Source organism: Nicrophorus vespilloides, unplaced genomic scaffold (assembly GCF_001412225.1).
Source record: "Nicrophorus vespilloides isolate i.1.1-1 unplaced genomic scaffold, Nicve_v1.0, whole genome shotgun sequence".
Lineage (NCBI taxonomy): Eukaryota > Metazoa > Arthropoda > Insecta > Coleoptera > Silphidae > Nicrophorus > Nicrophorus vespilloides.
Window position 1 is genome coordinate 39,652 of NW_017096480.1, and position 17,490 is coordinate 57,141.

Genomic DNA, 17,490 nt, shown 5'->3' on the forward strand with positions numbered 1-17,490 from the left:
GCTTGTCCACAATAGCTGGTCTCCGTGACAATGATGAACTCGATATGAAATCTGGACGAGCGAGAAAGGACGATAACAGCGAGTGCTTCAAAAAAAAAGGACGAAAAAAAACGGAAGTCTCTATGCAAACTTTTATTGGAAATGTGGAGAAAAAATCAAATACCATTTATTCTGCCGGATCAACACATCTCGTCTTCCTCGGCAGACGTGTTTAGGGGGCCAATTAGAATCCCGAATACCGCGATCGATACTTCCGTCGCTCGCAATGTCGGGAATGTAGCTCAGTGCATTGTCCTTCGAAATGTCCAATCAGCGTTTCGCGCATAATAATCCTTTTGTGTTATCCTTGCGGGTAAGTCATTAACGAGGGGTGGTGGATATTCAAATGGAAACGGCGATGTGAGTGGGCGGAATGGGAGATGAGGAATTAGCTGCGAAATGTAGTGGAAATGAATGATGCGTTTTCGGTGGGCCGATAAAGCGGAGAGGCCACCCTCTCCTATCGCGCCACACTCAACTTCCTCCGAAAAGGGAGAAGAGAGAGAGACAGAAGAAGGTCCTCCGCTATTCAGATTAACGCAAAAAGTCGTAAACATTCGACGCGGGAAAGGTAATTTCCCCGGACATCCACTTAATTTTCCACAACCTACTACGCCCCAAATAAAAATGCGTAACCTGAGATAAAAATATAACAATTTACATTTTTATAACCCTACTTTATTTTAATTCTAATTAAACCAAATAGTTACAATAAGGATTAAGTTCTACTTTTATTTCAATTAAATTAACATAACTAGTCATGAGCATTATAAATTAAGCTTACTATTATTGTTAATAGTATACGAACTACAATATATGATAAATTAGGTTAGGTTTTGTGAAAGTTTATGCTAGATTATATTCTATTATTTCAACAAGCGCAACTGGTAATGAATATTTTAGAATCACAGAACTAGTTCTGCAACTACTACAAATACAATGCAGCTGTCTGTTCCGTTTCGCTGTCATCTGGAAGAACAATAGTTGTTGGTACGCCTGTCACATGTCGTCGGTACGTCATATATTCATATCTCAAATCACGAATAGTGCAAATAAAACTGTTTTTTTTAAATAATAACCCTATATATCAAGTTGTTTTTTTACTCATTTAATTTTTATGTCAACGTTACTTATTAATTATAATTAAACGAGAAAAACATTTATAAGAAACGTTACATAATATTTTCGTCATTTTCCACATCCATAAGCTATGAATGACAGAGACATAAGAATCTGTCAGGTGTACCAACTACTACAGGCGTTTTAATTAAATTTGATGCAGTAGTTAACAGCCATTAGTTGTCATGGATGGCATTTTGTGCTGTCAAGTGTACCAACTTAAATAGATTTATATAATCAAATTTAGTCACAGTTTAGAGGAATAATTATCTATTTTATTACACACTTCGTACGACAATATTTATGTCACTTATCTATAGTGATTGCATCCGGTTAAAATGTCGCCATAATACATTGAATAACTATAAGAATTTTATAACTTATTATCATTTAATATAAATTTATTTATATTATTATTTTTTCAATGATAGTTAACATAGACATCCATGAGGCAATAAAGTAAGGACATTATTTTTCAATGTATATAAAGGTGTTGCCAGGTCGATAAGGACTTGTTCTTATAAAAAAAAAACGAGATCTTCACCTGCGCCCCGAAGCTTACAATAGTAACCCGTATTCTATTACACTAAAAGTTCGAGGTTAGCCAGAAAACGAGTCTTTCAAGAAAAGGAAAACGTGCAAAGACCGCAATGTCATATCGCCGATTCCTGCGGTTGATAACAACCTATCCAAACGCTGTGTAACAAAAAAATTGAAATGGCGTTAAAAATTAATTTAATCGAAAACTCTCCTTGTCTGCACGTACATTCTCTTCCCTCTTTTTTTTCTGTACTTCTCGGTGCGGTTTTTTTTAACCTCCTGGAGGGGCGGCATAAAGCAGGAAGCGCACAACTATCGATTTGGCGTGGGGCGGCCCGTGTGACCTTCGCAAAATCCAACCCCCGGCCAAATCCGGCAACAAAATTTACGCCGCCGCCGCCGTCCCCCTCTCGCAGCAGCAAAACCGTCGTTCTCGCCCCACCCGGAAAAGCCTTTCTCAACGCGCGGGAACGGGGGACCAAAAAAATATAGCGTATAGAAGTGAAGAGGAAAAACAACAGCGGCAGCAGCGAACGGACGAAATTTATTGGTACATAAATTGCAGGACGGTGCTTCGACAATAAAAAAAAGACGGAAATTCCCTGGACACAAATCATGTGCCTCTTCAAATAATATTTTGAAAAATGACAGTTTTCACTCACAAACAGTCAAGTAAGGATAGGTGATCGCTTTGCAAAGTATGGATTAATAGAACAAAGGCGATTTGATATAAGTCTACAAAACTGTAGAAATACACAGTATAGAATTGGACAATTTTTTGTAAGAAATTTGAAAATTTAAAAGTTACCTTCGCATTTTCAAATAATAGTGATAAATTTGTATGTTTACTTAAATGGACATTGTAGAATCACAAAAACAGAAATTTCCTAATACTTGAAAAAATAATACTGGTTTTCTACTTTCGCTAAATAGTTAAGCATGCATAAGTGATCGCTTTGCAAAATATGGATTAATAGAACAAAGGCGATTCGCTACAAGTCTACAATGCCAATCTCAGAATTTCTTAAGATACGTACACACTTTTCTTTGGAATCTTGTGACATGACTGAATACCAACTTAAATAATATTCGTCACTAATTTTGGCAAGTGTATATGCATCTTTAAATCAATACAATTGGAATTTCAATTTATTACCAGAAAACTACAATACTTTCTTAAGGTACATACACACTTGTGAAACTTGTGTCATCTTAGAGCATCCTTTCTCAACCTATGCGCCGCGAAATGACAGATGTCCACATTTATCAAATGAAAGGAACATGTTCTATTATTTGTTGTACATTTATTGATATAAACCAATATAACTAAAATGAAAAGTACAAATATAAACATAGTTGAAAAATATTTGTAACAAAATTTGTGTGTAGGCACCTTTAGAACAAATTAATTGTTGAATGTTCGAACTTTAATCACAATTAAAATATTAGTATCTCTACAAATGACTTCTCATCATCTATCAATGTTCTACAAATGATATAATATATAAATAATAAAAAAACAAAATAAATGTGTTCAGGGTAAATTGGTTTATTTCTTTTTAATCAAATTTAACATATTAATTACTTTACAAATAGTTTCTATGCACCTTTATATTAAGAAATATAGAGGTAATTAAGGAAAATTAACATAGTTTATTAAAAAAATACTACTCATAAAAAATATAAAAAAAAACAAAATTAAATTAAATTGAAATTGAAAATATTTTTAGCTTTGACAAAGTTCCCTACTTTTTTTTTATTAAAATAAAAGATTTTATTATTATGATTGATAAAAATCATTAATAATGTACATTTATTATTTGCACAAATGGAGATATTCTTACGTAAATATAATTAGTTATTAATCAAATATCAAACGCATAATAAAATTTATCGAAAACATTAATAATATAATAATCATTAGTTATTAACAAATAGCTTCTGTTGTTACAAATGTTCATTGATTTAAGTAACTTTTTCTTATATAACAAAACAAATAAAAATTATAAAAAATAGACATCAAACAAACTGATAATTAAAATAAAATAAAAAAATATAAGAAAAGTGCAATTATAAGCATAATTAGATATTACAAACTGCAGTAGCACAAGGCAACAACTATGCGTTTATAGTGCACAAACTATACATTATTTATTCAATGTATAAATAGACATTTATATATTTTAGTTGAAGAGTTGTAACATTGATTGTATACTTAAATACAACAAATAGAAAAGTATTTATTGACTTTAAATAAAAAAAATAATCTTGCTACATAGTGATTAGCAAAATAAATGAAACAATTGTTTGTGCATAATTTTGAGAGGATGAAATTGGCTTTGTGTGGTTTCACAGTGAATAAACCATCGGTTTTCAATTAACTTGTTCGATAATGTTTTCGATGATGATACATGGCCGGACTAATGAAATTCGCGTGTGACAAACTGGACGTGATTTAGAATTTATCGTAGCGGCAATACCAAAAACAAAGCGCTTGATGCATGCATCCTTCCATTCAGGAGAGGTAAAAGCATCCTTTTCGAAAATCTGCATGCAGATTCACGCTTTACGTTATTCAATTAGCGAAATGTAGTATCAAATTAACCAAAGTTTGCAGGGGAAAACTTGTACATCCTAAAGGCATCTTCTAATTGAAGCAAACAACTGAATAGACAATTCGATTCAGTAGATATTCTCCATACACTCGGGATGGCACAACAGGAATATTATAAAAAGAAGATAGAAAACTTCTGGCAACTTTCCGAATCTTCTGGAAATATGGAACTAGCGCGCATTACCAAGATGCTTTTGGGTCTGGGACTTCTTTTCTTCCCTTTCGCTTCCTGCCCATACTGCTCCATCAACAAAAAAAAAGTATAGAATAAAAAGAAAAATTCATCGCTCGGACGAATTTTTCTCGCTATAATGAAATTCGTCTGCACGAAGAATATTTTATACACTTTATATCTTTTTTTTGGTAGAAACAAAAAAGAACAGTTTTTTTTTGCGAAAACGGAACAGAAAACTAAGGTTTAGCATTAAATTACTTTTCATTTCATTTTCTTTCGTAAGAGTGAATACAACTTCGTTTGGCGACACATTTTCACATTCCCTCTTTCATTACGTGAGCTTTGTGCGCTTTTTTCTACACTTTCTTCTTTTTTTTATTCGTCGGTCGTTTCTTATACTTTTAATTAAGCTTTGTAAGGGTTTTGCAATTAGCTTCTTTTGGTATTCAGTTTTGTAGAAGCTCCAACATTATTTTCAAATTTTTTTTCAACCGAGAATATTTAAATTTAAAGAAACAATTGAATACATAAACTTGATAAAAGACAAATTTTTCAATTACATTATTTTTGTACAAAAAAAATCATTTGACAAACAAATTAAATGATTCAAATTTAATACAATAATTTTTTTATTTCATCATTATTACTGTTTTTTTCATATTTTATGTACTTTGAATATATTAGCTATGTGTTTCTTTTTTTTTTATGGATAACAAATTAATTCTACATTTAAATTGGATAAACTCATCTGCATACTAATTTACTACTTGAATAATGCAATGATTCCCACAATTACATAACGTAATGAGATTAAGCGTGATCTGCATAACATCAAACTATTTATGAAATTTTAAAATAAAACTGGTATTATTATTATTGCAGCGATGATACAAAATCCTAATTAATGTGCATAATATGTGGGGAGGGATCAAATTGCAGGCTGCAATACTTGTATTCCTTTTGATTTTTGCCCCACATTCAGTTAATTCCCACTTGGATTCATTATGGATGCAAATTAAATTGCCGCGGTTATGTGCAGCCCGGTATTATTAATAAACGTACGAGTACAATGATATTTTTAGACCCGTAATCGTATTTACTTTATGGTGAGTCCCGACATTTTAGTGCGTTAATCATAAATAATTCCTGCATTTATTACATTTTTTTTCTACAATATTACACGTTATATTCTGTACGTGGATTCATTTATATTCATTTCTGTAACATTTTTATTTTTTTTGTTGTGTGTGTACCTCAGTTCGGATCGATACAGTCGCAACAATCGGCACACGCGAACACACGTTGTTTCGTGGACTTGGATTTATCGTGAAATATGTTTAAAATAAATTGTGTGGAATGTGTGTCCTTTGCTTTCCATCCATCAGACGGTTATAAAAAAAAATGTTATGGAACACCCATGCTTTTAAAGACAAACTGTGCAGCGACATGGAACAAATATTATTCATTATATTATTTAATTATATTTAAGCAAAGAACGTTTGAACTATATATCAGAACCCTTTTACGATAAAGAAAAGATATCGGGAAAAATCTTTCCGTCTTGTCAAACTTGGAAGTGAGTGCGAGTGGGATTACTGAACTCCTTTAGGAGTAACTAATCCAAAATGGATCGGCCGGATTCAGTTGGAGATTGTTGTTAACTGATTTAGAGAATTATCGATTGGACTCTTATTAATACAGCAATAAAAACTTGAAACCTTTGGGTACGATTGGGAAGCAAGAATTACGACAAGATCTTCTTTTAATCATTTACATCAATCAAACATAACCAAAGTGAGAGTTAATTTATCATGACAGTGACCACAATGCGAGAGTGCGAAAAGAGTGAAAGCGCGGAACTCTTGCAAATAGCAATTGGTTCATTTCCGAGTCCTGCAAGAATAGTTGAGATGGGAGTGGTTGTAGTAAAAATGGTACAGTACCACGGCTCTGTTCCAGCCGTGGTCCTTTTTGAAGAAAAATATGAGAAGAACGTAAGTTTTAGCATTGGCATACTGTTATTCGTATGCCAAACTTAGTTTTGGCATGAGAAAAACCTAAGTTTTAGTTTTTGCAAGAGAAGAACGTAAGTCTTAGTTTTGGCATGCGAACAACGTCAAACTTAGTTTTGGCATGAGAAGAACGTAAGCCTTAGTTTTGGCATGAGAAGAACGTAAATCTTAGTTTTGGCATGAAGAACGTAAGTCTTAGTTTTGGCATGAGAAGAACGTAAGTCTTAGTTTTGGCATGCGAAGAACGTCAAACTTAGTTTTGGCATGAGAAGAACGTAAGATTTAGTTTTGATAATATAAGTATTCATATGCACTGCATATACATCCACTTTGTCGAGATGAGGTACACGACAGTACTTATGAGGGTGAAAAAATAAATCGACTACGAAGCTTTATGAATTTGGGTTTCAAAGGACAATATCGATGCCTTCTGACCTACGGCATCCAAGAGCAGGCGTTTCCCATTGACCCCATTTCCCCAGTAACTACTTCTAAAAGGCCTCAAAAGAATCCTTTGCTCTCGCATCTCCTGAAAGCTTTATAAGCCAGTATACGTCCATACTGATCGCGTCTTTCCATTCCATAACTACTCCCATAATCCGCGCGAATAAAATTTACATTTCAGTTCGCTCCTAAAGCCAACACCCCTTCAAATTTCAGGCAATAATCTCCCAACTTCACACATAACATCAATTCGAATAGGCCCCCATCCAGCCGTTGCTCCTAATTCCCGAATGCGAAAACCACTCGCAAAGTTCGCGCAATAATTAAACAGAAAATATAATGGAATCTCATTATTTCATCAATCACTATTAGGGCATTGGACCGGAGAGCAAAACTAGGTAAATTGACACGCGGAAAAGCTGAATCAATAATAGGTGAAGTTGCTGCAATGTTGATTCATGTAGACTGGAGTGCACCGGCAAATACGCCTCATGCATAACTAAAACCCTATGTAGATCGGTATCTCGCCCAGATACAAAACGTATGCACAAGGCCCAATTCGCCAGAACAATATCTGGATTAACTCGCCTCGGGCGTACAATTAATTCTGCAGTTTGCGAACTGCTACAATCAACTTCCCTTAACGGAAAATGGGCAGAACGTGAGAAGATCAGCATTGAAAATGGGAGGGTAGAAAAAAAGAGAGATGTAAATGATAATCGAAAAAAAATATATGAGTATACCAATTTCGTATGAATTTATGGTCGAAGGGGGAAGGAAATCTGGACTGGGTAAAGGAATTTTATTTCTCATTTCGCCGAGGGGCGTAAAAAGATTTTTTTTAAGATTAAATTAAAAGTTCCAAACTTGCTCATCGTCCATTTTCTCGCTTTCCTTTTTTTTCGTTAAATTTTATCCTGCAGGAGAGAAGCGTACTTCCTGTGGAATATTTTAATCTTGAATATCCTTATAGGCAAATTCAAATCCATTTACAAAAAAACTAAATTAAACGTAGTATATATAAATATTAATTAATTTGAGGAAAGTGCTCGTCTTTTTTACAGTTTGCAGAAGATCCTTCCACTCCCTGTTGAATATTATAATTTTGGCACAGAAAATTCAAATTCATTCAACAGGGAGTGAAAGGATCTTCTACAAACTGTAAAAAAAAAAGGCGATTGTTTAATGAAATTATAATTTAAAATAAAACTGAAATAATATATAAATTAATTTGAGCGATTTAAGTTAATTTACAATGAAAATAACGGAGGCATTTATTTCACTCTATTATTCATGTTTGTAGATAATGTGGCGTGTAAATGTGAATTGGGTGCATTTTAAACATATACATTGTTTTGCATTGCTTATATTTTCAGATTTCATAAGTTTATTCATGTTATTCGCGCCGCGATAATATCGTAACATGTAGATGTACCATAAAGACAACAATCGTGATTCTCCCATTTCATACATGCATGAAAAAGCAACTCATATAAAGTTTTCACATGAAAAATATTATTTTGCATTCAATTTGTTATATTTTCGTTGCATAATACGTACATTAATATAGTCCAAATTTGTGCAGATTAAAGGAAGATTTTTGCAGAGAATATGAATAATGGATTAGCAGTAGGAAAATAACTAAGAGAGGAATATTGCCAATAATGTAATTCTTACATAACAATTGCTGCTATATGTGATGGCGCATTGTCCTTGAGGAATACGATTGTTTCCAGTGCCAAATAAGACTTTTTGGCTTTGATTTCGTTCTATAAACGATCCAATGAAGATTCTTAATACCGGTCTACAATACTTTGGAAAAAAAATTACAAGCATAGAATTAGAAATTTGTAATTAGGTTAAAATAATGTATTTCATTTTAATATTGACTAAATTCGTTTTTTAATATTTATGTGAATAAAAATGTTTTATTTTTCAAATTAATTTGGTCAATATGAATTTTGGACTTCGTGTGAACATACAGGAAATGAATAATGCTTCATTATTATTTTATTTTTAATTATGGAAACGGTACAAGTTCATTACGCCATCTTTTGGTGAGTTTTCTAAGCTTTTCGATTATATCTTATTTAAGTGTTTGAAAAAATGAAGTAGAATTAGATTAATTGATTTTATTTTTTATAGTGAACACGTAATAAAACGGTCTAAGTATTATTCAATTAGTATGTAATATTGATACGATTTCCATACATTGTATTTTTATCCAACGATACATAACGGCGCGTTTGAAATATTTACGAAGCAAATGAGTAGAAAAAAGCGTTCTGAATTATTGATAAACCCGACTACTCACATAACATATAATCGATTAGGTTCCAATTCATACAGGATAATTACATGGAAGCATCGTACTTTTTAGAAAGACATTATTCTGCAAAATTATAATTAGAAAGCGGAAGGAAAAAGTACAAAGAAAAAAAAAAGTTAAATGCACGGAAAATGCGGATGAAAATGCTAGGGATAAAGAAAGACCGTTTTGTTTGCCTATTAATTAAAACTCGTTGTGCAAATTTTGCAATTACTGCTGCTGCTGCTGGTTTGGATGGAAAACTTCCCGGGTTTCTTTAATTAAAGAATATAGCCCAAACGATTTCATATATACGTATATGTATTCAGAGTTTGTTCCCGACAAATCCCATTAGACGAATCATCCGCTCGTTTTATCCGAACGCGACGTAATAAAAAAAAATAAAAATAAAAACACCCGAAAGCAATGACCCAATTAACGAAGATGTTTAATCCTTGAAGGAAAAAGGGATGGCATAGATGGACTGAGGAGTGCACGCTGCGCGTATCTTTGATGGCAGAAGACGTCTGAGTTATTACATCTCCGCTTTTGAAATACGAACGATGACAAACGAGGTGTTTTTCCGACTAATTTTCTGGTGGATAAATGCGGACGCAGCTACGCGGAAGATGAAGATGGAACGAAAGAAATTACAAATACAGATATAACAAAGCTGAACTTCAGACAAACAATTATTATGCACTTGGATACAAACTGATTTAATTAAATTTCATTTCTGTTAGCGAATGGATGCTTTCAGAACATTTAATTGCGACGTTAATTAGAGGAAACTTTGAGAGGAATGAGTAAAAATAGAAATAAAAGAAAATTTCGATAAAAAAAAATATATATATAATAGAGTGGAAAATAAATCGTCGCCTTTTATTTGAGGGAATTCTGGAATAGGGTTCGGTAAAAAAATCCGAGGTTCATGTTCGTGACAGCAACAAAACTAATTTATTGATCGGCCAATCTTTTTCCGCTCACTCCTGGCACGTAATTTTTCTTTTGCGAAAAACTTCCGATGCCGATGCGAAAAGAAAAGGAAATATATTACGTACACGGAGGCGTGCAGAAAACGACTTTAAAAACACAATCTCGTAGTTTCTATCCTCGGTTTCCAATATCATCAAAATACATTGAAGTTTGAAAACGACAACCGATAAGTTTTATTTTTTCTTGAGAAAAAAATATTGGTAACTTTTACCGATTACTTTAAAAGGCTGTTAGAAATGATGTTCTTTACTAGGTATTGAAGATAAACTGGCTTGAAACTTCGTTACGAAGAATGCAACAAGTGCTGGTATTGTCAAGATGCAATAGATACTGCAGATGGGAGAAGCTATGCAACGCGTACAATCTCCCGAGACGCAGTGCAAGTAATAGCTGGTGTGCCACCAATGGAGCTCCTTGTTATGAAGAGATGTGCTACTGGCTAAAGAAGAAAACGAGCGGAGGCTGCAGAGGGCCTACGAGGTCATTGGAGACCAGCAAGTAAGTGAACCACGGAAAATGCCAAACAGGCAAGGACAATCAGCATCGCAGAGGTGTACAGTGATACAGGTTCTGTATGCTAACGAAGAAGACGAGAGGTTATAGTGCGCCAAGAATCCCACAGTACCACGACTCCACCCGTGGTCCCTAAGTAAGGTTTCCTCTCCTCTACAAAAAAAAATGGGAGAAGCTATAGTTGAAATATGGTGTTTGACACAAGAGGTTGTGCGTGAACATAAGTGCGGCAAGTATCGAGTCAACTAGTGCTAGTACTGTCTAGATTCTAGACTCTAGAAGGTGGCAAACACGGAGTATTCCACATTTAGATGTCGTTCACTGGGCATGGATGCTTCACATGCACTTCATTGCAGAGCGGAACAACTAGTGCTAGAAGGTGGCAAACCCGTAGTAAACTTCATTTAAATGTTTCAGCACGTCCTCTGGCATGGATGCTTCAGAACGTACGAGCACTTCATAGGAAACGCAGACAACTAGTGCTAGTATCTAGAAGGTGGCAAACCCGGAGTATTCTACATTTAGATGTCGTTCACTGGGCATGGATGCTTCACATGCACTTCATTGCAGAGCGGAACAACTAGTGCTAGAAGGTGGCAAACCCGTAGTAAACTTCATTTAGATGCTTCAGACGTCCTCTGGACATGGATGCTTCAGAACTACGAGCACTTCATAGGAAACGCAGACAACTAGTGCTAGTACTATCTAGAAGGTGGCAAACCCGGAGTATTCTACATTTAGATGTCGTTCACTGGGCATGGATGCTTCACATGCACTTCATTGCAGAGCGGAACAACTAGTGCTAGAAGGTGGCAAACCCGTAGTAAACTTCATTTAGATGCTTCAGACGTCCTCTGGGCATGGATGCTTCAAAACGTACGAGCACTTCATAGGAAACGCAGACAACTAGTGCTAGTACTGTCTAGAAGGTGGCAAACCCGGAGTATTCTACATTTAGATGTCGTTCACTGGGCATGGATGCTTCACATGCACTTCATTGCAGAGCGGAACAACTAGTGCTAGAAGGTGGCAAACCCGTAGTAAACTTCATTTAGATGCTTCAGACGTCCTCTGGACATGGATGCTTCAGAACATACGAGCACTTCATAGGAAACGCAGACAACTAGTGCTAGTACTATCTAGAAGGTGGCAAACCCGGATTATTCTACATTTACATGTCGTTCACTGGGCATGGATGCTCCACATGCATTTCATTGCAGAGGCAAACAACTAATGCTAGAAGGTGGCACACCCGAAGTAAACTTCAGTTAAATGTTTCAGACGTCCTCCGGACATGGATGCTTCAGAACGTACGAGCACTTCATAGGAAACGCAGACAACTAGTGCTAGTACTGTCTAGAAGGTGGCAAACCCGGAGTATTCTACATTTAGATGTCGTTCACTGGGCATGGATGCTTCACATGCACTTCATTGGAGAGGCAAACAACTAGTGCTAGAAGGTGGCACACCCGAAGTAAACTTCATTTAAATGTTTTAGACGTCCACCTTAGCCAGGCGATGTCTGGTCATGGATGCTTTGGCAAGTACCTGCACTTTATCGCAAAGAAGGAAGACGAATGGTGATGGTACTGTGAGGACGATAGCCCTGAGTACACGCTTTTTAGGTGCTGCAGAGGCAGAATTGGGAGTTCTGCTAGAGCCAGAAAATGTTATCCGTGAAATGTTGAAGAGTGCGGAGACACAAAAAAATAGTGATGGCATTATCAAGAAGGTGGCAAGCCCTAAGAATACTTCATTTACATGTTTCAGACGTTCTCTGAACATGGTTGATTCAAACCAATTATATAGTAAAGTTAATATTGATATTACAAAAAATTAAAATTTGAATAAATTATAATTACAAAGAGAATAAAAATGTTACAGTAAAATATTGTTCGTATTGCTATTTTATCTTCTAAAATGGAATAAATAACAGTAAGGAAAGGTAACTTCGCACATCTGCATGTGTTTCTGCTGAGTTTGCAATTTCATTTGCAATAAATTTGAATACATTTCGTGATGCGAAAAAAAAGGCAACGAGAAGCGAGCTTCGAAAATTCCGATATGCACAGGACCGTGTAAACTGGAGTTCGGTTAAACTAAAATTATTCTGGCATCGTGTTTTCGCGTCAGTGTTTCGGAATGAAAAAGAAAGGAAAAAAGAGGCAGCAGCCTACGCCGACCGTAAAAGCGGAACTTCCGGCGGAAACGTGACGCGCCTGTTAAAAAGCACGTCGTTCACCAAAGCCCCATCAAAATCACTAAAACTTCCCTTGGCAGAATGAAAAAAAAAAGAAGGAAGAAGAGATCCAAGCACACACAGAATGGATGTCTGTATGTATAAAGATATACTCGGATACTAATAATAAACATTTACGAGGACACTAAAGGAAATATATAGTCAGGGTCGATGGAAGATTTTTCTTGATTAAAAATTTATAGAATTATTTACAGCTACATATCTTCGGTTCCAACGCCCGCTTCTCTCGCCAATAAAGAAGAACGTGCTTTATATGTTACCAAGGTCCCCCCTTTACATTTATATGCCAGCACGCTGCATTCTTTATGTCCGCCATGAATAATTTTGGCTTTAGGGTTAGAATCTCTTTTCAACCCTTTTTACTCTCCTTTAATGGAGTCCCCATATATATTCTGGTGTGAAATCCACCATTCACTAACAATTTAGCTTAAAAGAATCGAAATCATGAATATTTTTGCATAAAGGTACGTACACACAAGACGTGAAAAAAGATGTTATATAGACGTACCAACTTCCACTTCTAAATTTTGAGAATCATACTATATATTAAATAATGTATATTGTAACTATCAACTTCTAGTAGTTATGCATTGAGCTTAAACGAATTGGTAATATCAATTACTTATTATGTACTTTACACTGAATATATATTATGTTGCATCCACACTATAAGTGGCACGTGTCAAATACCTGTCAGATGAATCAATTATCTTCTATTAAGGTTAACACATAACTGACATAATTGCTACAACTGACATGTATGGTTCAAATCATGAATAGTGTGAACACAACTTTACATAAAGAAAACAAACAAAATTGAATTATTTCATACATAAATCTTTAGTAGAATATTAATTTAATGGCAGCTATATTAATTATTTGACTTGAATTATTGCAATATCTCCATTTGGTGAATGTGTACTTAAATTGTAGATACTAATATACTGCTTATTATAATAGATGGCGCCTCGACATTAATCGCATATTTGCTCAGCGATTACTAATACCTAATAACGCGAATGACGGTAGTATTACCCGAAGACATCTTAATATTTGCATAAAGCTCGTCTGGGTAAACATATATCTGAGCATTACGAAATAGATTGGTTCCACTTACTCTCATCGCTCTGCGGTGCCGAAAGGATGGCGCTGTGTTTCTTTTTGACCTCTTCGACATTAGCCTGTATTTTATCAATCATGTCGCGTATCTCCTCCACCTGAAAAAAATAAAATAGAATAAATAAAACAATCAATAAAGGATAGATCACCTAATAAAGTGGGCGAAATTTGTTACAGGCAGTGCAAATAAAACGAAATTGGATGTTCTGGAAGCAACCCTAACATCCCTCGCATGGACGTCAATCACTTTGAAGTGTGTAATCGTAAATAAAGTAGTCCCGGCTCATCTCCAAAACTCTACAAAAGTTTCGTCTCTTCCAGACATCGCGGTTTTAAACATAATTATATCTCGTGCTGCGACCCACTTACTTTTATTACCGAATACATAATATATCCATTAACAGGATTACGGTTTGTACAAATCCGCGAGATACACTATTCTTTATTGGCTTTTTATATTGGGTTTTAGTAATGTGAACCCTTTAACTGTTTCTCTGGGAAAACCACGAGAGAAACGTTTTAACTAGCTTGAATGAGGCAGACACCCGATCCTAAACACTTTCAGTAAACCACGACTCAATCCACTTTTAAGAAAAAAATATGTAATAAGATCAGGATGTAACTTCCGTTCTTAGAAGCCAAATTTAATATCATCAAACAAATTTTAATACAATTATAACATTGTTGTCCCACTTTTTGTACAAGAAAAATTAAATACTTCAAACTTATAAATTACTTACAAGTAAATGTTTATCTCTCAATGCAAGAATGAATACAACAGTTAATAAAATATTGAATACATAAAATCGGCTTTAGATGTCGCTGCAATCGATTATGTTCTTTATTACAATATGTTTTAAAATCTAATTTATTACTTATAAAATTTTATTTACTTTGTCTTATACATCTAACACTATATTATGGTTTTTTTTAACCTTTCCATTGGAATTTCTACTTTTAGTAAATTATAATAAATATAAATTGTTGTTGTTAGATAAAAAAAAAGGCGTTTGTTAATATGTTAAAATAAATGTTTAGTTTGAAACAAAGAAGCATTTATCTTTAAAGTTGAGAGTGCATAACTTAAATTGATTAAATTTAGTTAAACAAAGTAGAAGCGTTCCACAGAAATTCCTCATTTGATGAATAGGGGGGATGTGCAGTGAGCGATGGAGGGTGGATGAGTTTTCGGAGGGTGACTTGAATGGCGTGAATATGTATCACGGTTAACAATGTTGCAGAGCTCGGCAGAAACACTACTTTGAGAATAAGAAGACAGCGCCCGGAGGTGCTATTTGCCGCGCCCAGATTACGAAATACAGCTACGCCACTAAAAGCTGAACTAGATGGATAATCCCTCTCGTTAAATGTGCAAAACCGTGTGTAATTCACGAAAAGTATTGTGCCGCCTCTTACATTTCTCACATCCAGTCGTTAAACTATCAACAGTTTACAGTGAAGATTATAATGGTTTATTTATTACTACTGTTGAACGATTGATAATTCAACAGCTCATCAACATTTCAATATATATCGGGTATTAAGACAATAGAAGGCAGCAATTGAGAAAATTGCTGAACGTATGAAATAATAGGTTTATTTTATACTTCCATCAAGATAATATTCAATCTATTTTCATATATTATTTATAAATAGACAATAATAATATAGTCTCTTCACACATGTTGCAATAAGTGAATTAGTTTTATTACATAATAATAATAAAAAAAATATAATTCAAAGTTATTTGCACTAAAACTTATGTAATAAATAAATTAAATCATATTAATCTTTTAGTCTTAATTTAATATAGAAATTTGTACTGCAAAATTTCTTTTTTGACATTAAAATTCGTGTAAAAAAAATGTACTAAGAATTTGAATTTGTTAAATACTTTGTGATTTTATACATTATATTAATTTTGTTTTGCAAGAGAAAAATTCTAGAAACTTATACATAATTTATTATTACTTATTTTTCATCGCCGTCTCAACATTGGCAATTGTATCTGAATCATTATTTTTAAATTCTTAATGGTCAGAATCACCTTCACTTTCACCGCTATATTAGTTTTCTTACATCATCTTTTGACAATACTGCTTCAAGTTCATTAGCTTCGTGTTAAACATAATTATAAGTTTTTATTATTATTTTTGTATTATTAATTGAAAATTTCGTTTAAAAAATTAGGAAATTTTTATACCAAAGAAATAGTATTTTAGTAATTAGTGCAATCAGTTTTTTTTTATTTATTAAGGTGCGTACACACTGTAGAAAATTGTACCTTCTCAAGCATAGTGTATACGCACCATTATTTCTGTAATCTGCTTATGCGATTTTCCCGAATCAATTGGAAAGTAATCGAAAGATGTAATATTCGGATTGGTGATTCAACTCGAAATTCAGAGTGAAAAAAAAATGGATTCGTTCTGCAGCAATGCTTTGCAATGATCAAATGTTCCGCTCAGGCTTGAGACAATTTAGAGAATCGCCGAGGGACAAAGAGGTTTACGCATCGTTCGCTACGGAAAAAATTAAACGATATAGTAGGGTTGGCACAACAAACGAAAACCAAGAACGGGGGAGCAAAAAAAATCTGTGCAGAATGTAGGTCGGAGTCAGAGGAGCGAGAGATTCGCGAGTCCTGCAGTGGATTTAAGCTCCTTTAAATTGATTTGATTTGCCGCGCGGAGGAGCCGTGTCGAGTCCCACCGCTTTTCCGCATTGATTTCCTTCCGTGCCTGGCGAACATTCGGCGGGCCCAGGTTGCGTAACGAACCTGGGGATTCCATTTTCCGGATTATCTTCGCGCCGAAATCACCATTGAGATTCTCATTCCGAAAGCGGCACGAAAACGCGAATGTGCCAAAAATAAACGGCCAAAGTGAAAATGCATCCATTTGTTCCTCTTTGATCCTTTCATGTTTTTTTTTCACACATTAATCCATTACAGCACGAAGGGAAATATGAACAGTCATTGTTCGATTAACGTACACAATTAAATGTACATTAAACAAATGGAAGTTAATCGGATAAATTACAAATAATTGTTCTGAATCTTCCAGATTTTTCACACATTAATCGATTATAATACGAGTGGAAATATATATAGTCATGAATATTTCATATTTTTCACTTTAATCCATTATAATACTAAAGACAAAGATATACAAGATAAAGCCTATACAAAATAATAATAATCAAATGCAAGTTAAACGAACTTGAACTTCGTTTGTACTTGATGTTCATACGAACGTACACTTGCCGCAATATTTTTATATCAGCATAAATTTCAAACGCAAATATATTCACCTCTAATGTTTTTTCACTTTGTTCAATTAACACATTGAA

At 34.4% G+C, this 17,490-nt stretch overlaps 1 protein-coding gene across 3 annotated transcripts in view; it reads right to left on the reverse strand.

The window, feature by feature from the left end:
* The window catches only part of LOC108557123 (syntaxin-1A), a 61,969-nt gene that overhangs the window by 36,704 nt on the left and 7,775 nt on the right, over positions 1-17,490 (reverse strand). For all 3 annotated transcript variants that reach the window (XM_017913529.1, XM_017913531.1, XM_017913530.1), the window contains exon 3: positions 14,138-14,237. In XM_017913529.1, the coding sequence (XP_017769018.1) occupies positions 14,138-14,237 (100 nt within the window). The remainder of the gene's footprint in view (positions 1-14,137; positions 14,238-17,490) is intronic.